The 25,868-nt window shown below is 42.9% G+C and overlaps 1 protein-coding gene across 1 annotated transcript in view; it reads right to left on the bottom strand.

Annotated features, from left to right (window-relative positions):
• The window catches only part of LOC139583174 (prolyl endopeptidase-like), a 60,529-nt gene that overhangs the window by 19,344 nt on the left and 15,317 nt on the right, over positions 1–25,868 (bottom strand). The window contains exons 8-11 of the mRNA XM_071413986.1: positions 25,279–25,470; positions 8,493–8,690; positions 4,848–4,951; positions 3,990–4,126 (exon numbers count right to left, since the gene is read on the bottom strand). Coding sequence (XP_071270087.1) covers positions 3,990–4,126; positions 4,848–4,951; positions 8,493–8,690; positions 25,279–25,470 — 631 coding nt within the window. The remainder of the gene's footprint in view (positions 1–3,989; positions 4,127–4,847; positions 4,952–8,492; positions 8,691–25,278; positions 25,471–25,868) is intronic.

The following is a 25,868-nucleotide window of genomic DNA, read 5'->3' as shown; positions in this document are numbered from 1 at the left end:
AAGGTAGATAGAAAGCACTGTGTAGAAGGGCCAAGATATGATACTCCTTCAAAAAGACGCTAAATGTAAACATTGCTTGCAAATAATGCTACCTTAAACAGCCTTAAATGTCAACAATACATCTGTAGTAGTCAAGGTAGTGCTGAACGATTAACCAAAATGTTGTATGTGGACACCCCTTCAAACTAGTGGATTCAGCTATTTCTGGTAGGCCACAGAAAGGGACCATCGAGTGACGAAGTGCGTAGCGCAGATACAATCATCTGTCATCAGTTGCAGCACTCACTACCGAGTTTTAAACTGCCTCTGGGAGCAACGTCAGCACAAGAACTGTTCGTCGGGAGCTTCATGAAATGTGTGGCCCAGCAGTGTGACTTGTGGTTGTACCCGTAGCTCCCAGTATGCCAGCCAAATAGACAAAGTAGCCAACCAGTGAGTTCTAGGGGGAAAAGATTGCAGAACAAGCTCTAATTTGGTGGCCTCTGGTTCATTCTAATGCCTTGATTCCATCCGAAAATACACAGCTAAATGGAATACTTTCACAACTTTAGCTACCAGATTGGTAAAATGAGTTGAGGTATAGAACAGAAAAACGTGACTTTCCAATTCAAATGACTGAACATTTATGTGTTCGCCGGTTTATGCTTGATCTGAAAATGTGGTCGGAGGCTCCGTATGGAGGGTGTGACGCAATTGCGGAGTCTCCAGAGGCATGCAGAGGCCAAATTGAGCTCCGTACCGCATCGCCGTACACCTCCCAAATGTTATAACAATGCGGAGGGCTCCATATAGCTCCGCATTGACATGATTGGTTGACGGTAGATGGGGGCGGAATGTCCAGTATAAACACAAACTCACTTCCTTGACAATTTCCTTCAAATCAGCTCTGTGAAGGTCATATCGCCGTAAATGCTGCACGGCCAATGCAGACGTCGGATGGACCACGCAGCCGCCTTTTAGGGTAAGGAAACCATTGTGTCATTTTGTAATTTGGGTCAACCAACCTTTTAACAGTTTGGCCTGTCAATCAATTGCTGTGGGTGGGAGGGGGCAGGACATTTGTGAGTCACAGATTTGGTAGGGTTTCAGACCTGTCAATAAATCACTGTGAGGACTCCCGGGTGGCGCAGTCTAGAGCACTGCATCGCAGTGCTAGCTGCGCCACCAGAGTCTCTGGGTTCGCGCCCAGGCTCTGTCGCAGCCGGCCGCGACCAGGAGGTCCGTGGGGCGACGCACAATTGGCATAGCGTCGTCCGGGTTAGGGAGGGTTTGGCCGGTAGGGATATCCTTGTCTCATCGCCCTCCAGCGACTCCTGTGGCGGGCCGGGCGCAGTGCGCGCTAACCGAGGGGGGCGGGTGCACGGTGTTTCCTCCGACACATTGGTGCGGCTGGCTTCCGGGTTGGAGGCGCGCTGTGTTAAGAAGCAGTGCGGCTTGGTTGGGTTGTGCTTCGGAGGACGCATGGCTTTCGACCTTCGTCTCTCCCGAGCCCGTACGGGAGTTGTAGCGATGAGACAAGATAGTAATTACTAGCGATTGGATACCACGAAAAATTGGGGAGAAAAGGGGATAAAATTTAAAAAAATTATAATAATAATAATTTTAAAATAAATAATAAAAAATAAATAAAAAATCACTGTGGGTAGGACTTTGAGGGAAGGTGGTAGACTACTAATCTAGTCAGAAAAAGTAGACTTGTCTACCCTTTTACTACATTTATTATGGCAAATATTAACTCTAGCCTGCTCTTTCAATTTAGTTTGTTGTGGTAAAACCTAAGAAAAAGGGTTGTGTTCTGTCAAGTAAACATAGATTCCCTGTTGAGAACTAATATAGAATTGTAGGAAAATGGTTTTAAAAATGCTAGCATTTTCAGGGGAGGACCCCCAGACCCCTGCCAGATTGTGCACCTCCAATTTTATACAAAGTCAGGCGGCCATGAATAGACCTACAGGTATGATTGAAGAATGAAGCAGGTGCTAATCATGTGCTTTGATACACATACAGCAGCTTTTAACTACTCCATTGTCAATACTAATCAAATCAGTAGGCCTATAAAAATATATTTTCATTAAGAGTCTATTGAAGCACCCATGCGACAATCTAATGAACAAAATCTGTCCTTTTTTTTTTTGCATGGGCTGCGACTCAATCCGCCTATATCGGCCTTCCGCATCTGCCGTGGAAAGTGGCAGAGCTACAGCTCTGTTTGCCAGACCAGCAGGAATCCCAAAAATCGGTCTTCTCACAAAAACGTCTGTATTGCCGAGCGATTTGGCCACTAAGGAAAGATGAGACTCTCACAAACAAAATGGTGTACTCTGTTTTGCTCTTACAACCCTCACAGAACTTGTCTGAAGGTAACCCGGTACTGGTTTTAAAAATGAATGGAAGTATGGAAGTAGTTTTCTGCCAACAACAACCAAATATTTCCTGAGCTTTATTATATGTGACCCGTTTCAAGAACCTAGGTGTATGTCACACGTTACTACCTCACAGGAGAGGCTTTTTTACAATTTTTTTTTTTTAAATCAAAATGTGCTTTTGGGCAGAAATGCCTTCTGGAACATGTGCGAATACAATTGTTAAATTACATACCTAGTTGGTTTAGCCAACGAAAAAGTCAGGAACCTTCCCGCTAGCCATGATTGGCTGAGAGAATGGATGGGCTGGACATGCCGAGAGATGAGTTCAGATTGGTCTGCCATGTAGCATCTTCTGTCTTTAACATGAGCTTCTCATATGTGTAGATAATCCTTGCTACCGTGGCTGTTTTGAAAGATATGGAGAACTGCAAGTCTTGCTACTGCTCTCAACAACATTGCTGCCCTGAATTTAGCAGACGCTATCGACAAAGATCAGTGGGAAAAAGTTGTGATGGACTACTTTCTGGAGGACGACCGTGCCATGCTGACACTCTCTAAAAATAAAAATTTTATGAGACAATGAGGAAATCCCCGATTTAGGTAAAAAAATATATACTTGAACCAGACATTGTAGTCTTCTGATGACAGTAATGGGGAATAAACAATGATCAACAGTGTTGTTCTCATGGAAGAATTAGACTGAGTTTTGAAATCTGTGGAATTTCCTACTTTCGTCAGAAACTCTTTTTCATTGCAAAGTTATGGCGTACTGTTAGCTAGCTAGCTAACGTTAGCTTGCTAGCTAATGTTACGTGTATGACCTGTGTAGTAATATTATTCGTATTGCAGAAATATATTTGCATTGCTATTTATAGCCTAATATTAGCTAGCTAGCTAACATCGAACATAGTTGGTTAGCGTTAGCTACCTGCAGATTCATACAGCATTTCATGCATGGTGGCTGGCTATGACAATCAGTTTGTATTGCTAGTACCGTATGGGTTGGGATTTATGATTCATTGTTTCGCTAGCTTGCTAACTTACATGTCTAAACAAAAGACTCCACTTCAGCAGATGACTACATGACCCATCAAGTTAGCCAGGTGTGTCTGGGGGTGATGACTGCCATCTATTGTATTTCATGAACATGCGAACAGGTCTAAACAATAGAGACCCATCTACTTAGCTAGATGTGGCTAAGGGGTGGTTATAGCATTTCTTTCACATGACCCATCAATTTACAATGGGTCACATATCACTCCTAGATATAGAACAGACACTTTAAAACCTTATTGAATTTTTTATAGAGACGGCCTCTTTTTACATTTATGAATGTGTTATTCAACGCATTTCTATGGGCTATAGTAATGAAGCCCAAATTCAAAATTGTATCAAATAATTTTTTACATATTTTGGTATGACCATCTTAATGAAGTGAGAAAAGTAGCCAGCACAGCAATGAGTCTGTTATTGTCAATTTAGCCGACGAACGGCGCTTATGGGAAACACAGGTATTACTTGTGGTTGTACCTGTAGATATCAGTCTGACTTGTGGTTTGACCTGTGGCTAACAGTATGACTTCTGGTTTCACCTGTAGCTAGCAGTGTGACTTGTGGTTGTACCTGTAGCTGGGAGTGATGGAGATGTTGAACCCTCCGTAGCCGTAGAGGAAGGCTGGGTGAGAGCCGTCCAGCTTCAGGCCCTTCTTATGGACAATAAACATGGGGATCTCTGTGCCATCCTTACTGGGGTAGAATACCTGGAAACAGATACACACTGAGTGCAGAAAACATCCTCTTTCCATGACAGATTGACCAGGTAAATCCAGGAGAACGCTATGATCCCTTATTGGATCCCATGAATCCACTTCAATCAGTGTAGAAGGGTAAGAGAAAGGTTAAAGAAGGATTTTAAGCTATGAAACAATTGAGACATGGATTGTGTATGTGTGCCATTCAGAACTGCAACGCTGCTGGGTTTTTCACACTCAAGAGTTTCCCGTGCGTATCAAGAATGGTCAACCGCCCAAAGGACATCCAGCTAACTTGAACGCTTTCAACACCTTGTAGTCCATGCCTCGACGAATTGAGGCTGTTCTGAGGGCAAAACGGGGTGCAATGCAATATTAGGTGTTCCTAATGTTTTGCACACTCCGTGTATACACAGAGGTTTGTTGAAGTGACAAACCACACACATCCAATCAGTCAATTCTGGTGATTTGTGTTAGTAAAGAAAAGCACAAAGTAAATAAAATAAAGAACACACCCTTTAGGTGAGGTGCTGACTAACAGAAGATACACTACACAAAGGAAAAAGCTGCACACTCATCTCTCCTTCGGGTGGATATATTTGACCAACATTTAATCTTTAGCCGAAATGTTGGTCAATTAAATCCACTTTCTTTTTCATTGGTACAGTGTGTAAAAGGATACCATCCTTTGAAGGGTCATCATGTACATGTAATACGGTAGGTATCTCACCTGAGTGGTCTGGTAGTCAGAGGGGTCAAAGCCTTTGACAGTGACTTCCCGGAACACGTGGGGATGCAGGGGCTCCTTGGTCAGGTCACAGTGATAGATAACGGCTGGACGGAACAGAGAGGAGGGACAGGTCATGTTATATTTTTCAGATTCTGTTTATTTGTAGAAAAAATCACATCTGAATGACATTTGTACATAACAAGAGACAAGAGAGAGGAAGGGGGTGAAATAGTAGAAAGTGTGTGTGTGTGTGTGGTGGGGGGGGGGTATCTGGCAAGAGGAAAGAGGTGAAGTAGTAGAACATCTGTCTGCGTGTATGCATGTGTATCGGTCTCTAACTCAGAATGTGTGCAATATGATAGCCTACGTGGCGCAAGGAAGGAGGTGAAGCAGCATTTTATTTATTTATTTTATTTGACCTTTATTTAGCTAGGCAAGTCAGTTAAGAACAAATTCTTATTTACAATGGCGGCCTACCTCGGCCAAACCCTAACAACGCTGGGCCAATTGTGCGCCGCCCTATGGGACTCCCAATCACAGCCGGTTGTGATACAGCCTGGTATCGAACCAGGGTCTGTAGTGACGCCTCTAGCACTGAGATGCAGTGCCTTAGACCGCTGCGTCACTCTGTAGTAGAAGATCTCAGAGTCCTTCTTGCATCCGCTGAAGCCCACCACAGGGTGTGTGTGTGTGTGTTTTTTTGTCTGTCTGTGTCTGATTCACTGGTGGCACCAACTCTTTCAGTTGACGGCACCAGCACATGATTTGGTCGCACCAATTTTGTGCCGTTGCGCAGCGATAATGTCCTGACCTGTGTCCCATAATGTGCCTGGATTCCTTCCGAACCAGGCTAAAAATGACAAACCATTTTTTAAATTTGATATAAAGGGTGTTATTGTTAGCGATTTTGAAGTCACTCTACTGTTGTAGTACACTATGAAAGCAGTTTTCTCTTTTGCTAAATTACGTTTTCCTGGTTTTGTTTTTCTAGGTTTCAGAGTTTTTAGCTGGGGGGGGGGGACATAAGCTAACATATGGAATTGTTTTAAGATGGTCATACCAAGCATCATTTAGATATTTGATTTTGAATTTTAAGAACTCTTAAGGGATCAAAAGAATAGATACAAAAAATATGGAATGGAAATATTGGATTTGGCATTACTGGTATTAGCCAATAGAAATGCATTGAATAACAGTTTCACTACATGGAACAACATACAGTCCTCCCAAAAATCGAATGGAAGTTTGTCCTGAAGTGTCTGTCCTATATCTGAGAGATACAGTATAAGAAAGACCAGGAAAAATTTACATTTTACATTTTTTTTTTTTACATGCATTTATCCCCTTATTTTAGCTACTAAACTATCTCCATATATATAGTGCATTCAGACCCCTTTACCTTTCCCACATTTTGTTAAGTCACAGCCTTATTTTAAAATGGATCCATCTACTTTTCCCCCACATCAATCTACATGAAATTCGCCATAATGACAAAGTGAAAACAGGTTTTTAGAAATGTTTGCTAATTTATTAAATGTAAAAAACAGAAATAGTATTCAGACCTTTTGCTATGAGACTCTAAATTGAGCTCAGGTGGATCCTGTTTCCATTGATCATCCTTGAGATGGGGTAAATTCATTTGATTGGACATGATTTGGAAAGGCAAACACCTGTCTATATAAGGTCCCACAGTTGACGTCAGAGCAAAAACCAAACCATGATGTTGAAGGAATTGTACGCAGAGCTCCGAGACGGGATTGTGTCGAGGAAAAGATCTGGGGAAGGGTACCACAACATTTCTGCTGCATTGAAGGTTCCAAAGAATACAGTGGCCTCCATCATTCTTAAATGGGAGAAGTTTGGAAACACCAAGACTCTTCTTAGAGCTGGCCGCCTGTCCAAACTGAGCAATCGGGGTAGAAGAGCCTTGGTCAGGGAGGTGACCAAGAAACGGATAGTCCCTCTGACAGAGCTCCAGAGTTCCTCTGTAGAGATGGGAGAACCATCCAGAAGGACAACCATCTCTGCAGCACTCCACCAAATCAGGCCTTCATGGTGGAGTGGTCAGACGGAAGCCACTCCTCAGTTAATGGCACATAACAGCCCGCTTGGAGTTTGCCAAAAGGCACCTAAAGGACTATCAGAACATGAGAAACAAGATTCTCTGGTCTGATGAAACTAATATTGAACTATTTGGCCTGAATGCCAAGCGTCACGTGTGGAATAAACCTGGCACCATCCTTACGGGGAAGCATGGTGGTGGCAGCATCGTGCTGTGGGAATGTTTTTCAGCGGCAGGAAGTGGGACACTAGTCAGGATCGAGGGAAAGATGATGAAAACCTGCTCCAGAGCACTCATGACCTCAGACCGGGGTGACGGTTCACCTTCCAACAGAAAAACGACCCGAAGCACACAGTCAAGACAACACAGGAGTGGCTTCGGGACAAGTCTCTGAATGTCTTTGAGTGGCCCAGCCAGAGCACGGACAATAGCTGTGCAGCGACACTCCCCATCCAACCTGACAGAGCTTGAGAAGATCTGCAGAGAAGAATGGGAGAAACTCCCCAAATACAGGTGTGCCAAGCTTGTAGCATCATACCCAAGAAGACTCAAGACTGTAGTCGCGCTGCCAAAGGTCCTTCAACAAAGTACTGAGTAAAGAGTCTGAATACTTGTATAAATGTGATTTCAATTTATTTTATTACAACTATTCTAAAAACCAGTTTTTGCTTTGCATTATGGGGTATTGTGTGTAGATTGATGAGGGGGGAAAAAACGATTTAATACATTTTAGAATAAGGCTGTAACGTAACAAAATGTGGAAATGTCAAGGGGTCTGAATACTGTCCGAATGCACTGTAGTTCCATTCATTTTTTTAACTGGCCAGGGAAGTCTTGTGGGCAAAATGGAAAACCATTGTGTTCGTGAGAGTCAGCTTTCAATAGTGTTCATAATAGTTTGTCGGCCAAACCTTTCGGACGCTCCTGACGTTTTTGAGAGAAGACCGATTTTCAGGATGTCTTATGGTCTGATAAACACTGCTCTAGCTCTGCCACCTTGCACCACAGATGTGGAAGGACGATATCGGCGGATGTGGTGGATTGAGACGCAGCCCATTGAGACGCAGCCCAGGTTAAAGCACATTTGAGGTCTGGGAACAATCAAAAGATTTTTGGGCCGGAGCGTCCAAGAACACGTTGTGTTTGGCTAGCAGTGTTTTTGTACTGTACAGTGTAGGCTAGGCTACATGTGATGGCGGAGTTTCCAAAACAAATGCCCTGTCATTGAAACAAATCATCATGATATCATTCTGCCAGGTAGGCCTACTCTTTAGTCAACATTTAACTGAGACGTTTTTTTGGGATGTTTTTAGAAATGCATATTCAAACAGTGCATGACGACAATAGCGAATCGCAAAGATTCAACTTCAGAAAAAAAACGTTTTAAATAGGCTACCTGTTCTGCATATCCATTGTGTTTGAATACATGTAGGTAAGAAAATCACATTGAACCAAAAACTAACATGAACAAAAACAACCCCCCCCCCCCCCCCACTGGCACCCTAGCGACCAATTAAGAATAGGTGTTGCACAAATGTGAGTGCATTATTCGCAGTATTGAGCCCTGGTCTTTGATAGCCTACCTGGCGAGAGGAAGGAGGTGAAGTAGTAGAAGATCTCAGAGTCCCTCTTGCGTCCGGTGAAGCCCACCACAGAGCCCACGTCCAGGGGGAAGGTCCTGAGCTCCTCCCCCGAGCTCAGACGGTACATCTTCAGGACGTTCTTTACATCGTGCAGGAAACACACGAACAGGAGGCTGGAGTAGGTACAGGTGGCAAACACTGGGAGAGGGAGTGAATGGGAGAGAGCGCAAGAAGGGTTCGTCAAACAATCTAAATGTTTAAAAAAACGTGATCGTGTGGTTAACAGAATACTCCTAGAGAGTATATGGCATTTGTTATTTACTGAGGACCTGATCAAAACCAATAGAGACTGACTGTCGGCCTGGTAGTGCTCCAGTCCTCCCTGTCATAATTAGCAACAGAGGACATGGAAAGCATATTATGTCCCGTAGTGTGGTTAATGTAAATCACTTAATTTATGTTCCTTTAACTCCCCTGAATACCTCTGTCAATCTGGCAGCTATCCATGTCAAGATTGGTTTATTGAATGTAAGATATCTAAATAGTAAGTAGTTCATATGCAATGATTGACAGTGTTTTCCACAAGCACATGGAGTACCCAGCCAAATAGAAAAAGTAGCCAGCCTGGCTCCCCTGGGCATTTTGTTGTCGTTGCAGAACAGGCACTATTTTGGTGGTCTCTGGTACATTCAAATGCTAGCTTGTATTTTCAACCTGCAACTATCAGGAAATAACACTGATGACACATTTTCACTTTGAAAGTGTTAGTTTCATCAGCTGTTGTACAATATGATATAAAACACAGGGACATTTTCATTTGGAATGCGGTGGGCCTTCCTTTTAAGAGGCATTTTCTCAGCTACCTGCCATACAGGACTGATTGAAAAATGAAGCAGGTGTTAATCATGGCCTTAACTACACAGACTACTCGTATTGTCAACCTTTTCATTAAATCACTAGACCCAGATCAATATCTTTGAAAATATCATATAAGTATCATTAGCTTTAAAAAAAAATCCATATTTTGGACCAGAGTGAGGCTCTCTCTCCACCAGCCTACATATTGTTCCTGCAGTGAGGAGGATTCACCATCGTCATCTAATGTTTTCATAATTTATCTGCAGATTAATTGGCAAAAAGCCTACCAGGATGCAAATTAGGGAGCCAAATGAACAGCTCTTACCGATGCAATTCAGTAGGCTACTGATGAGTCGCTCACTTTAACACCACTGTCTGGCAAGTCCTGATGGACTTCATATCGAAAATAAAAACGAGATCTTTGCTTTATATGCGATACCATGAATATATAACTACGTTGTATGATTTATGAATGGAAAGGCTATATGAGATCAACTTTATTCAGTCAGTTCGATACCTGGCTGCATATGAAACACGCCAGAGTCCAACATTAACTTTTCTCACTGGCCCAGTCGGTCAAAACTCGACTGGCCCGAACAGAATTTCTACTGGCCTGGACAAGGTGTGGTTCTTAAATGCAGGATCTATAGCAGAGGTAGGCAACCCTGGAAGACCAGGTGTGTTGAATTTAGGCAATCACTGAACTGACGCATTAACTAAGTAGCTCAATGTGGTTCCTAGCTGGGACAAAACCCTGCTGCACTCCCGGAACAGGGTTGCCTATCTTCTCTCTATATTCAGCAATTAATAGGCTACATTTGGTTATAATGATATGTATTAAAAAGCTGTGTAATATAATTTAGCAATGCAAGTCATTACTTCATTCTTTAGAACTGCATTCTATTAATTGCATTCATTTTTCTTTCTAAAGCATGTCATTTTGAGAACATTTTCAAATGGGTCGCTGCTCCTTTAAGACAACTGTTCCAAGAGATATCTACATGGCTAAAGTAGGCTAGCCAAGACAAATGTTAGGTCTTTTTGTGGCCTTCTTTCTGCAGGCCATCAACAGTAGCCAGCATATTGCTAGTATGTTCACTATCGAAGGTTTACTTTTGTAAATAACTTTCCCTAAAATAAAGTCGACATGCGCTTATTTTTGCTCGGGGGGGTTCCCCCGCAGGAATGCCCACATACAGGAACGCCCCGAATTGCAGGCCACAATTGCACCCTTCTCGGCCAGCGGGCCATCGTTAATGTAGGACACTGCACGCAAAAGAAAAGAAATGTGCCAGGAAAGTGGATTCCGAATCATAGTTATATTATATGGGACGTGCAAATTCACTCACATTATATAGGACTTGCAAATGTATGCTCTCTCCCCCCGTGTAAAGAAATTTGACCATGACCACAACACACACACCCAGGTACCAAGAGGCGGGACATATGGCAGACTGTTAAACCAGCAGTGTTCCTTGTCATCGCTCACTTTGTGACGGTCAGGTGCCTGTCCTATCAATAGGTCGCTAGAAGATGCATATCGTTCATTCTAAAGGGGAGGGCTCGGCAGACTTTTCTGACTAGCGAATTGAAAAGTAGCCTAGTTAATCCAGCTAAAAATGAGTCTAAATAGCTGTATAACCGACAGCCGGCGCAAGTGAAAAAACACTGTATTCATATTTTCATATGAAACTGAAACCTGGCTTAAACCCAATGATTTTAGTTCTCCAAATGAAACTACCACTCCAGCCTTTTCTTATCTACAGAAACCAAGGCCGTCTGGCCGTGGCGATAGGGTAGCAGTCATTCATAGGGACAAGTATATATGTAGCTCTGCGTCTTGGCGAACTTTCGTCATTTGAAAGCGTTATCTTTTGCTTGAACAAGAAACAGCCCACCTTGTATATTTTAATGTGAGCATCAGCATTTCTGGGTTCGATTACAGGCTCAAAATGGCCAGAAGCAAAGCACTTTCTTCTGAAACTCATCAGTCTATTCTTGTTCTGAGAAATGAAGGCTATTCCATGCAAGAAATAGCCAAGAAACTGAAGATCTCGTACAACACTGTGTAATACTCCCTTTATAGAACAGCGCAAACTGGCTCTAACCAGAATAGAAAGGAGGAGTGGGAGGCCCCGGTGCACAACTGAGCAAGAGGACAAGTATATTAGAGTGTCTAGTTTGAGAAACATAGGCCGTGCGGCGTAGGCAAGATGCAGTAGATGGCATAGAGTACAGTATATACATATGAGATGAGTAATGTAGGGTATGTAAACATATAAAGTGGCATTGTTTAAAGTGACCAGTGATACATTTATTACATCCAATTTGTAATTATTAAAGTGGCTAGAAATTTGAGTCAGTATGTTGGCCGCAGCCACTCAATGTTAGTGATGGCTGTTTAACAGTCTGATGGCCTTGAGATAGAAGCTGTTTTTCAGTCTCTCGGATTTGTACAGGGTAAAAGGGATCTTGAAGAAGGAAGACTCACTCCATTTTGCAACGCCATGCCATACTCTGTGGGCGCGCCTTAATTGGAGCCAATTTCTCCTAGAATAGGACAATGACCTAAAGCACAGCTCCAAACTATGCAATAACTATTTAGGGAAGAAGCAGTCAGCTGGTATTCTGTCTATAATGGAGTGGCCAGCATAGTCACCGGATCTCAACCCTATTGAGCTGTTGTGGGAGCAGCTTGACCGTATGTTATGTAAGAAGTGCCCATCAAGCCAAACTTGTGGGAAGTGCTTCAGGAAGCATGAGGTGAAATCTCTTCAGATTACTTCAACAAACTGACAACTAGAATGCCAAAGGTCTGCAAGGCTGTAATTGCTGAAAATGGAGGATTCTTTGACAAAAGCAAAGTTTGAAGGCCACATTTATTATTTCAAATAAAAACCCGTATTTATAACCTTGTCAACATCTTAACTATATTTCCTATTCATTTTGCAACTCATTTCATGTATGTTTTCATGGAAAACAAGGGCATTTCTAAGTGACCCCAAACTTTTTAACGGTAGTGTACATGAGATGAATGCCTTGAAATGAGTGATGAGAACTACGTAACACTGGAAAGAGAAACTCAAAAGCTGAAGGGTACAGTCAAAGTTAACGAAGCTGACATGAATGAACTTAAGAGAGAGAACAAGTTGTTGAGCAGATCCCTACTTGATATACAGACTAGATCAATGCACGAAAATCTGGTGCTTAACGGAAATAAAGAGGATGAAGGTGAAGACCCAGAGAGAGTGGGGAAAGAATTCATGGTTAAAGCAGATCCCAGGCGACACGGTCTATCAATTTAAACTAAAACTCTAGAGGACAGCGATACAAGCGCCCAATCGTTGCCAAATATACATCCTTTTAGGGCTGTCCCCGACTAAATTAAATCTTGGTCAACCGAAAGTCATCTGTTCTTTCGACCAATTGATTGGTGGAAATGTTTAAACATGTATTTTTCCATATATACACACCTAAGGTGTTTTAATAAAATCAACTACATGCATTGAACTTGTCTGATGATTTAAGCTTCCTGTTTGATGAAATAAGACACATGTACCTCTTTTTCTCCCCAATGTTGTGATATCCAAATAGGTAGGTACAGTCTTGTCCGTACAGGAGTTGCAGCGATGGGACTTGGGAGAGGTGAAGTTTGAGAGCCACGCGTCCTCCGAAACACGACCCTGCCAAGCCACACTGCTTCTTGATACACTGCCCGCTTAACCAAGAAGCACCAATGTGTTGGAGGAAACACCGTACAACTGGCGACCGAAGTCAGCATGCATGCGCCCGGCCCGCCACAAGGAGTCGCTAGAGCGCGATGGGACAAGGACATCCTGGCCGCCCAAACCCTCGACGACTCTGGGCCAATTGTGCTCCGCGGCCGGCTGCAACACAGCCTGGGATCCAACCCAGGTCTGTAGTGACGCCTCAAGCGCTGCGCATCGCTTTAGACCGCTGCGTGACTCGGGATGCCCCCTTTAGGTGTTTTTTGGCAAACTCCAAGCGGGCTGTAATTTTACTGCCTTTTACTGAGGAGTGGCTTCCGTCTGGCCACTCTACCATAAAGGCCTGATCGGTGAAATGCTGCAGAGATGGTTATCCTGTTCTCGCATTTCCACAGAGGAACTCTGTAGCTCTGTCAGAGTGACCATCAGGTTCTTGGTCACCTTCCTGACCAAGGCCCTTCTCACCCGATTGCTCAGTTTGGCCGGCTTTAGGAAGAGTCTTGGTGGTTCCAAGCGTCTTCCACTTAAGAGTGATGGAGGCCACTGTGTTCTTGGGACCTTCAATGCTGCAGAAGACAATTCCTTCAACCTCATGGCTTGGTTTTTGCTCTGACATGCACTGTAAACTGTGGGACCTTATAATAGACAAGTGTGTGACTTTCCAAAGCATGTCCAATCAATTGAATTTACCGCAGGTGGACTCGAATCAAGTAAAACCATCAAGGATGATTAATGGAAACAGGATGCACCTGAGCTCAATCTCGAGTCTCAGAGCAAAGGGTCTGAATACTTATGTAACCAATAAATGTTTCTAAAAAAAATGTTTTTGCTTTGTCATTATGGGATATTGTGTTAAGATTGATGAGGGAATTTTTTTTTTTATTTCATCCATTTTAGAATAAGGCTGCAATGTAACAAAATGTAGAAAAAGTCAAAGGTTCTGAATACTTTCCCGAATGCACTGTATAATAGGCAAAACACAGAGAAGATGCCCGCTACAGGTTGACAATGGTGTATGTAGGTGCATACAGCCGAGAGAGCTATGGGAGTGTTAAGAGTTATTTTGAGTCCAAACTGTTGCAGAAGACCCTTTATTTACCACCACCAGCTGTCCTGCTAGGTACCACAACGCCAAGTCCTCACATTTTCCTCAGAGATTAAGCTTTTCCCCTACATGAGAACTTCACTCGAGAACCCTTATCCAGGTATGTTGATAATAGAATGTTGGAATAAATTTCACTTTTCTGTTTCTAATTTCCTTTGTTATTGCATACATCTCTTTATGACAAGTGCAATTTTATCAAGGCTTTTGGTTCCTGGAAAATGGTATTTTGTTTACCTAATATGACATTCTCTTGGACACCTCCTGAATGACAGGTTACATCTCAATAAACCTGGGCATACCTGGAACTACCCCCTCTCGTTGTCGGAGAGTTAGAGTATGCATTCGGCATCATCGCTGCCAGGATGAGATTCTTGTTAGTGCACTTAGTTCTTTGTGTGCACTGTGAACCAGTAGTTTTAAATCTTGTTAATAAAATTCAACCTGATTCTGGGACGCCTCAGTGTGCAGTAATTTAGATTAGACCGAACTACACCACAAGCCTGTAAAGTCATTGTCAGCAATTGATGTTCAAATATAATCCATTGAAACAACTTGTATTGAAATGAAGAAATGTCAGTGCTTTTTCAGCACACAAATAAACCTTTATTCTTGCTTCTGAAAATATACCACAATACTAAAGTGTCTGCTGAGAACAGACATGTAAAACAAGTGTCTATGGAATAAAACGTGTCAAAGTGTAGTTACAAATATTTCTGAACAATAGTTCAACAGTGTCTGCTATGAACAGACATGTAAACAACAAAAGTGTCAAATATAGTGTCAAGAGTGTAGATATATATATTTAAGAGAAATATAAATATTTCAGAACAATAGTAAAACAGACATGTAAATAACAAGTGTGTATGGAATAAAATGAAAGGGTCTAGTGTCTGACTTCTGAGATATCTGAACAACAGAACAAGTTGTTAATTTCACTGTGGTCCATATTCGTCATGCACGAACTCATGCAGCTGGTGATCGAATTCCTCCCAGAGTTTTGGCGAGAGTTCATCCATAGGTGCCACGACTCTGTGGGGAGGATGAGAAGAGCAGGGAAATTAGGAGTGTCTGGAGAGTGTGCACGGTGAAGAGGAAAAAAAGAATACAGAAGAGAGGAAAGGGGATCAGAGTAAAGTCTGACATTTTTATTTATTACCTCTGGGACAAGCTGGTGGCTTGGTGCATGATGTTGTCCAGATCTTGATGTCCAGACGAACTCTGCAGCCCTTTTCTCCCTACTTCTCACACCCCTGCTACTACTGCTGCTCTGTGGCGTCGGTGAGGAGCAAGCGTCGGTGAGGAGCAAGCCGGTGGAGTAGTGGGCCCAGGAGAGTTGCCCAAGTCCCGCATGGAGATTGTTCCTAATTCTGCACTGCAACTCAGTGCGGGAGATGGGGTGGGGGCCGATCACCAGTCAGTACTGGGGACAGAGGTCGTGCTTGGTGAACAGGAAGTGCTGGGGCGTAGAGAACAAAACCAGGTGCGGTCTCCATTCACTGGTGTTTGTGCCTTGAAAATAAAACATTTGAGGGCTATTTAGTACACATTTCCAAAACATTAATGAACATCAAATATCACTAAACGAGACCACAATAGACTATATAATGTTGCAAACGTTTGAGCAGGCCTGGCCTAGCTACTCAACTCTGCTCAAACGTTTGCAACATTTTGACTAGCTGGACCTTGCTACCAAACATTGACTTTGGGAAGCTTATGCTTTTCCTTCTATGGCAAAATTGTTTAATCAAAAGTTGAAAAGATCTTTTAGTTTAGTTGGTTGGCTTGCTTCCCCTGCACGACTATTCTGCTAGGCTAGCTAGCCATTAGCCAGCCAAGTAGCTAGCACTAGCTGGCTCGCTATTGTTGGCAAAACATGGCTACCCTTTTCGTTAAGTACAATAGAAAAATACAACATACCCCATCCTTTGGTGAAGATGGCGTGTTTCTTCGCCTGCCGTAAAAGCCAGCAGCAACATTCCTGGAGAAGCCTTTCCACCAGCATCTCCACTGCGGCCCTTGTTTCTTTTCTTTGCCTTGACGAACTGGTTGCGAACACTTTTTTTGAAAAAGTGGTTGGGTCGGAGTGGATCTCCCTCCATGAATTGGTATTTACATGGTGGTGTTTATATAATGCATGGCTAGAATCGTATCAGTCAATCGATGCATGACGTTGTCGTTCGCCATGCTGTATCCACACCGAGTTTTGGGCTGAATCGACAAGAAGCACCCCTGCAGTTGCTCAATCACGGACAAAGAGGCGTAGAGAAAAAAATGTGTGCCCGAACAGCCGAAAAAACCCGAACCAAAACGTTAATAATATGAACCAACTGTACCGAACTGTTTCGGGTGGGAAGCATGCGGCTGCCTTAACAGTGACATGCTCGCATCACCTGATCTCTGCAAACTTTTTACGATTCTTTACAGAAAATATTTGAACCCCGATTGACAGTAGCAGACACCATACCAGCATTTCTGGTCAGGAAGCACTTGTGGCAACTCCATGTACGTGAGCCCTACTAGACCACTAAAAGAGGTTATGCCTACTGTTGGCACCAACATTCTGTTTATTGTAAATAGCTTCCTGACCTCTGGCTCCTTTCCAGCCTATTTCAGCATGGCGCCGTATTGGATGGCCACCGTTTTGCAAGCTCTGACCCAACTTCGCTATTTTGTGAAAAATATTTTGTTTATTTTTAGTCTACTTACATGCAATGTATCTGCTATTATTTCTTACAACAGTTCTTTGATTGAACACTTTTTTGGTTACTACATGATTCCATGTGTTATTTAATAGTTTATGTCTTCACTATTATTCTATAATGTAGAAAATAGAAAAAATAAAGAAAAACCCTGGAATGAGTAGGTGTGTCCAAACTTGACTGGTAAATCATCACACAAGAGCTATAGCAGAAAATGAGGATGCTACAGCCAAAGACAGCAATAAGTACACGAAGGCCCGCTATTACCTCCACAGAGTCATCAAAAGAGCAAAAGGACAATACAGGAATAAGGTGGAATCAGATTACACAGGCTCCGACGCATGTGGCATGGGCTACAGTCTATTACGGAGTACAAAGGAAGACCCAAACATGATCTGCCCAACGACGCCTCCCTACCAGACGAATTCAATGCATTTTATGCACGCTTTGACAACATCGAACCGGGTGAGGGCCGTCACTGACCCAGAGGACTGGGTGTTTTAAGATGACCACAATCAATCTCAATTGCTCTCCACACTGCCCTCACCCACCTAGATAAGAGGAATACTATGTGAGAATGCTGTTCATTGACTACAGCTCAGCGTTCAACACCATTATCCCCTCCAAGCTTATGACTCTGGGTCTGAACACCTCCCTATGCAACTGGATCCTGGACTTTGACGGGCTGACCCCAGGTGGTGAGGGTAGGCAACATCCCTGTGTTAAGGGTCAGCGTGGTGGAGGTGATGTGTGCTTAGTCCCCTCCTGTACTCCCTGTTCACCCACGACTGTGTGACCAAGCACGACTCCAACACCATTATCAAGGTCGCTGATGACACGATGGTGGTTGCCCTGATCACCGGTGATGATCAGTCAGCCTACAGGGAGGTCAATGACCTGACAGTGTGGTGCAGGAGCAAAAACTTCTCCCTCAACACCAGGAAGACAATATATTTCATCCTCCGAATTTTGGTAATGATGAGAGATGGAATGTGGAAGATTAATGTCTATTTTGTCATGTCATTAAACATTAAATTAAGATGTTATAACAAAAACATTAACTTGAAGAGTTTTCATACGGTCTATATCATAATTACATATTTTCCACACAACGTGAAATATCCAGGATAAAGATAATATTTTTGTGATGATAAAAATTGTGATTTTAGTTCTCTAAACGAGATCATAGTAAATTCTGATACCTTGCCTTGTAACTAGCTACGCCCCCAGGGAACCCAGAGAAGGAGTCAGCAAGATGGAAACGCCCCCTTTTTACTCGAGGGTATAAAGCATTTGAGTTAATAATTAATATATCAGACTAGGATGACCACGAGCTGCAGCCGAGGTCTACGATTAGTCACGACCCTGAAAACGCAACACGAGGTTGAAGACAAAGGAACCTCTTAACAATCAATGCTACGGTTGAGTACTGTATCTAAGGTGAATTCAAGCAGGACCATCTGGTTATTCTCTTCAAGTCATCGTTTGTCTATTCAAGTCATTGTTTGTCTACACTGCTTTCATCCCCACGCTGGGAACATCTACGCTGATTAGCCATCCTCAGAAGACCACTCTTCCAGAACGAGTACAAGTAAACAGACAACTAAGAGAAAGGACATTGTGACATCTTGTGAGCAATCAGATACTTACACCCGAGAACGAAGGAGACGGTCAGCCAAAGAACAAGGCCTCCGTCGAACCTTTCTCACTAAGCGAAACTCAGCCCGCGAAGGCCTGGGCCCAACAAAGATAACCAACGAAGACCTTCAACACATAAATACATGCATTACACTTCTTACCCATAAGAGCGGCAGATCGGGGCAAGGTATTAGGGCTATTATAAGTATAGTTTCCAAATGTATCCAAGTGTTGCTTTTCTCTCTCTACCTCTCTAAATCTCCATCTTGTGTAACACATGTCATGTTGTGTTGGTCCGCTAGGGACCTGTTGTCATTGTATTAAGTTATAATCAATAACCTATACCTTGTGTGTGTGAGATATATTTATATACACTGCTCAAAAAAATAAAGGGAACACTTAAACAACACAATGTAACTCCAAGTCAATCACACTTCTGTGAAATCAAACTGTCCACTTAGGAAGCAACACTGATTGACAATAAATTTCACATGCTGTTGTGCAAATGGAATAGACAAAAGGTGGAAATTATAGGCAATTAGCAAGACACCCCCAAAAAAGGAGTGATTCTGCAGGTGGTGACCACAGACAACTTCTCAGTTCCTATGCTTCCTGGCTGATGTTTTGGTCACTTTTGAATGCTGGCGGTGCTCTCACTCTAGTGGTAGCATGAGACGGAGTCTACAACCCACACAAGTGGCTCAGGTAGTGCAGTTCATCCAGGATGGCACATCAATGCGAGCTGTGGCAAAAAGGCTTGCTGTGTCTGTCAGCGTAGTGTCCAGAGCATGGAGGCGCTACCAGGAGACAGGCCAGTACATCAGGAGACGTGGAGGAGGCCGTAGGAGGGCAACAACCCAGCAGCAGGACCGCTACCTCCGCCTTTGTGCAAGGAGGTGCACTGCCAGAGCCCTGCAAAATGACCTCCAGCAGGCCACAAATGTGCATGTGTCAGCATATGGTCTCACAAGGGGTCTGAGGATCTCATCTCAGTACCTAATGGCAGTCAGGCTACCTCTGGCGAGCACATGGAGGGCTGTGCGGCCCCACAAAGAAATGCCACCCCACACCATGACTGACCCACCGCCAAACCGGTCATGCTGGAGGATGTTGCAGGCAGCAGAACATTCTCCACAGCGTCTCCAGTCTCTGTCACATGTGCTCATGTGCTCAGTGTGAACCTGCTTTCATCTGTGAAGAGCACAGGGCGCCAGTGGCGAATTTGCCAAACTTGGTGTTCTCTGGCAAATGCCAAACGTCCTGCACGGTGCTGGGCTGTAAGCACAACCCCCACCTGTGGACGTCGGGCCCTCATACCACCCTCATGGAGTCTGTTTCTGACCGTTTGAGCAGACACATGCACATTTGTGGGCTGCTGGAGGTCATTTTGCAGGGCTCTGGCAGTGCACCTCCTTGCACAAAGGCGGAGGTAGCGGTCCTGCTGCTGGGTTGTTGCCCTCCTACGGCCTCCTCCACGTCTCCTGATGTACTCGCCTGTCTCCTGGTAGCGCCTCCATGCTCTGGACACTACGCTGACAGACACAGCAAGCCTTTTTGCCACAGCTCGCATTGATGTGCCATCCTGGATGAACTGCACTACCTGAGCCACTTGTGTGGGTTGTAGACTCCGTCTCATGCTACCACTAGAGTGAGAGCACCGCCAGCATTCAAAAGTGACCAAAACATCAGCCAGGAAGCATAGGAACTGAGAAGTTGTCTGTGGTCACCACCTGCAGAATCACTCCTTTTTTGGGGGTGTCTTGCTAATTGCCTATAATTTCCACCTTTTGTCTATTCCATTTGCACAACAGCATGTGAAATTTATTGTCAATCAGTGTTGCTTCCTAAGTGGACAGTTTGATTTCACAGAAGTGTGATTGACTTGGAGTTACATTGTGTTGTTTAAGTGTTCCCTTTATTTTTTTGAACAGTGTATATTCATTCATTTATCTTGTTAGTAAATAATCAAATCAATGTGTGTGGTATGGAATGATTAGTGAGACCCAGATTTGTGCAGAGTCTACGATGTTCAGAATGAGACTGATATGAGGAAATGATTAATTGATGACTAGTATATCTATATTCTTGAGTTAATTCGGGAAATGGTGACTCATTAAACAAACTCCTCCCGTGGTGCCCCAAATTCCTAATGAGTTCATTGTTACATGATTAATTCAATCGAGTAATAATTAAACATAGTAGGTAATTAAATCGTTGAATAGCAGTGATCACATTAATGATAGTCACGTCAGCTCTATTGTAGTTATTTTGGATCTCAGTCACGCGTTCGATACTATTGATCATAACATCTTTGTTGACCGGCTGGGTAGAAATCTCTCACGTTGCCCACCAGTGGTTCAGGTCATATCTATGTGGTAGATGTTTCTCAGTGAGCATGGGTGGTTCAGTATTGTCCCCAATCACTACGGTGTCCCTCAGGTGTCAATTCTGGGCCCCATCCATTTTTCTCTGTACATGCTTCCCCTTATCATTCGCAAATCATAACATTTAGTTATGATTGACCACAGCTGTATTTACCAATCAGACCCAATGACCAACCTAGCGTAGCTACCCTTAAGTGTCTTGCTGACATCAAACGTTGTATGTCTTACCATTTTTCTCAAGCTCAATGATATTTGTCCCACACCTTGCTAGGACCCATATTGTAAGTAACCTTGGTCATTAGTCAACCAATGTAAAGCCTGCGGCCAGAAACCTTGGTGTCTTCTTTAAACCTGACCTAAACCTCGAGCTGCATGTAAAGAAGTTTGTCCTGCTTTTATCATCTAAGAGACAGCTAAAGTCAAGTATTTATTTTAGTCACTGATCTGGAGAAAGTTATACATACAGTAATCTAGGCGTGAGGGAATAAAATTAACTCTGTATAAATGTCTGCCAGAAATCACTGCAATGTTTAGTTAAGGGGTGTCAAACATTAGGCCTAAAAAGGGGTTCAATCCAGCCCGTAGTTGGTTGGAGTAAACATTATATATTTTTAACTGTGAGGACCACTTTTTGCAAATTTTGACAGCAAGGAAATATAACCAACTTTCAGCTCGGACCTCGTTAACGATAGAATGCGGCCCACGGGGCAAAATTAGTTTGACATCCCTGGTCTAGTTAGTTCAAAATGCTGCAGCTCAGCTTTTAACAGGCAAAAGAAAAATGTACCCATATCACACCTATTTTAGCTTCTCTACACTGGCTCTTCACTTTGAGAATAGATTTAAATGTTTTATTAAATCATCCTATATCTCTGATCTTGAATATCCACGAGCCAGAACGCAGCCTGAGATCCTCTGACAGGGCTCTGTAGACCACTCCAAAGTCTAGGTTGAAAACTAAAGGAGACTGGGCATTTACCACTAGGACCCCTAGACTTTGGAATGATCTGCCAGAGGAGATCAGACTTGTAGATTCAGTGCCTCTTAAAACCCTGCTGAAGACACACTTAAAGATGTTTTAATTGTATTATTTTAAATTCTCCTTCATCCTGTCTTTGTTAGTACTTTTATTTTATGATGTAAAGCACTTTGTTACTTGTATTGAAAAGCGCTATACAAATATTTATTATTATTAAAAAAAAAGTTGTCATCACTGTTGGCTGCAGCCAAAAAGTGTTATTTTGATAAAAACCTACAGTGCATTCGATACGTATTCAGACCCCTTGACTGTTTCAACATTGTTAAGTTAAAGTTTTCTACATTGTATTAAATCCCCCCCCCCCCCAATCGATCAATACACAATACCCCATAATGACAAAGCAAAAACAGGTTCAGAAAAAGTTGCAAATGTATTACAAATAAAAAAACGGATATTTACAAAAGTATTCAGACCCTTTCCTCAGTACTTTGTTGAAGCACCTTTGGCAGCGATTACAGTGTCTTCTTGGTCATGACGCTACAAGCTTGGCACATCTGTATTCGGGGAGTTTCTCCCATTCGTCTTCTCAGATCCTCTCAAGCGCTGTCAGGTTGTATGGGGAACATTGCTGCAGTTATTTTCAGGTCTCTCCAGAGGTGTTCGATTGGGTTCAATTCCAGGCTCTGGCTGGGCCACTCAAGGACATTCAGACGTATCCCGAAGCCATTCCTGCATTGTCTTGGCAGTGTGGTTAGGGTCGTTGTCCAGTTGGAAGGCGAACCTTCGCCCTAGTCTGATGTCCTGAGCACTCTGTAGCAGGTTTTCATTAAGGCTCTTTACTTTGCTCCGTTAACAATTCCCTCGACCCTGACTAGTCTCCCAGTCCCTGCAGTTGAAAAACATGATGGTGCCAGGTCCCTCCAGACGTGATGCTTGGCATTCGGACCAAAGAGTTCAATATTAGTTTCATCAGACCAGAGAATATTGTTTCTCTTTAGTTGCCTTTTGGCAAACTCCAAGCGGACTGTCATGTGCCTTTTACTACCATCAACGCATGATTGGTAGAGCGCTGCAGAGATAATTGTTCTTCTGGAAGGTTCTCCCATCTCCACATTGGAAATCTAGAGCTCTGTCAGAGTGACCATCAGTGTTCTTGGTCACCTCCCTGACCAAGTCCCTTCTCCCCCGATTGCTCAGTTTGACCGGGTAGCCAGGTCTAGGATGAGTCTTGGTGGTTCCAAACTTCTTCCTTTTAACCTGTCTGACTCTGGGGTTCCGCTAGCGGAACTCCTCCCACATTCCACTGAAAAGCCAGAGCGCGAAATTCAAAAAATGTTTTTTAGAAATATTTAACTTTCACACATTAACAAGTCCAATACAGCAAATGAAAGATACACATCTTGTGAATCCAGCCAACATGTCCGATTTTTTAAATGTTTTACAGCGAAAACACCACGTATATTTATGTTAGCTCACCACCAAATACAAAAAAAGACAGACATTTTTCACAGCACAGGTAGCATGCACAAAACCAACATAACTAACCAAGATCCAACCAAACTAACCTAGAAACAACTTCATCAGATGACAGTCCTATAACATGTTACACAATAAATCGATGTTTTGTTCGAAAAATGTGCATATTTGAGGTATAAATCAGTTTTACATTTCAGCTACCATCACAGCTACCGTCAAAAATAGCACCGAAGCAGCCAGAGTAATTATAGAGACCAACGTGAATTACCTAAATACTCATCATAAAACATTTCTGAAAAATCGATGGTGTACAGCAAATTAAAGACAAACATCTTGTGAATCCAGCCAATATTTCCGATTTTTTAAGTGTTTTACAGCAAAAACACAATATAGCATTATATTAGCTTACTACAATAGCCTACCACACTACCGCATTCATTCATCAAGGCACGTTAGCGATAGCAATAGGCACGTTAGCGTTAGCGAATAAACCAGCAAAAGATATTAATTTTCACTAACCTTCATAAACCTTCCTCAGATGACAGTCCTATAACATCAGGTTATACATACACTTATGTTTTGTTCGAAAATGAGCATATTTAGAGCTGAAATCAGTAGTTATACAATGTGCTAACGTAGCATCTTTTTCCCAGAATGTGCGGATATTTCTATTAGACTCTCACCTATTCTGACCAAATAGCCATTCATAAACATTACAAAAAAATACATGTTGTATAGGAAACGATAGATCCATTAGTTCTTAATGCAATCGCAGTGTTAGAATTCTAAAAATATCTTCATTACGACATAAGACTTAGTTATGGTAAGGGAATGCCCAAAACCTGAGCGCAAAGCTACTAGTACACAGTTCGACAGATATATGTAATAGCATCACAAAATGGTTCCTACTTTTGCTGATCTTCCATCAGAATGTTGTACAAGGGGTCCTTTGTCCAGAACCGTCTTTGTTTGGTATTAGAACGTTCTTTTTCCCTCTTGAATTAGCAAGCACACTGGCCTAGTGGCGCGAAGCTATCCTTCCTGAACATATGCAGACAAAGCAACACGCCTAACGTCCCGAAAAAATTTTCAATAATCTAATAAAACTATATTGAAAAAACATACTTTACGATGATATTGTGACATGTATCAAATAAAATCAAAGCCGGAGATAGTATTCGCCTATAACGACAGTTTTTCAGAAGGCAATAACAGGTCCCTCCATGCACCTTGCAGAAAACAGAAAATGGAGGACACGTCGTTCCAAGAGGTTTCTTTCCATCTCAGACCGAGATAATCAGCTAATTTCTTCTCTCACTTCCTCTTGACATCTAGGGGAAGGTGTATGACGTGCACGTATAGTCATACGTATCATGCCCATTTATAGGCAGGTCCTTGAACAGAACATCGATTTCAGACTTTCCACTTCCTGGTCAGAAAGTGTGCTGCCAAATGAGTTCTGTTTTACCCACAGACAAAATTCAAACGGTTTTAGAAACTAGAGAGTGTTTTCTATCCAATAGTAATAATAATATGCATATTGTACGAGCAAGAATTGAGTACGAGGCCGTTTAAATTGGGCACGATTTTCCCCCAAAGTGAAAACAGCGCCCTCTGTCCTCATCAGGTTAAGAATGATGGAGGCCACTGTGACCTAGGGGACCTTCAATGCTGCAGAAATGTTTTGGTACCCTTCACCAGATCTGTGCCTCGACACAATCCTGTCTCGGAGCTCTACGGACAATTACTTCGACCTAATCAAAATATCTTTATTAGGCTGCCTTTTAAAGATCACTTGTTGGTAGTAGCAAGCAGTGGATGAAAATAATGTTTTCCTCTTTAGTATATATTTTTGTCTAGCTTCTGTATAAAGTATTTTATTTGCGTAAAACCCTCTCTTTTCATTGTCTGTGACCTACCGATGACGTCCTTGTCGTGCTGGGGGATAAGCTCCTTCCAGTTGGCCTGGGCAGGCTGGGCAAAGTTTATGTTGATGAGGCGGTAGCGCGGGGCCTCCAGGTTGGTCTTGAAGGTGAACACCGTGCCCTCATTGGTCACGTACTCGTACTCCGCATCAAAGTTGTCTATCAGCTTCACCCACGGCAACAGGCCTGGAGAAGAAAGAGATACAAGGGGATACAATGAGTGCTCTAATGCGATGCACACAGAGGGCCAATCAAAAGATCTGCTTATGGATGGATTTCGCCCATTTAACCAGGTTTTCCCATTGAGCTCAAATGAAGAAAGAAATCTAGGGAGATTTGGCCAAGTTATTTTATTTCTATAGCCAAGATGGCACCATGTGTGAATTAATTGTCACGTGTGCATACCATGATGCAGGCCTGGGCAACTCCAGTCCTCTGGGGGCCTGATTGGTGTCACACTTTTGCCCCAGCTAACACACCTGACTCCAATAATTAACTAAACAGATTCAGTTAAAAATGCAATTAGTTTAAAAATCAGGTGTGTTTGCTAGTGATGGGGGGAAAGTGTGATATCAAATCAGGCC

Source organism: Salvelinus alpinus, chromosome 8, assembly GCF_045679555.1.
Source record: "Salvelinus alpinus chromosome 8, SLU_Salpinus.1, whole genome shotgun sequence".
Lineage (NCBI taxonomy): Eukaryota > Metazoa > Chordata > Actinopteri > Salmoniformes > Salmonidae > Salvelinus > Salvelinus alpinus.
Note: the sequence above shows the minus strand (reverse complement) of the source record. Positions and strands in the feature narration are given on the sequence as shown.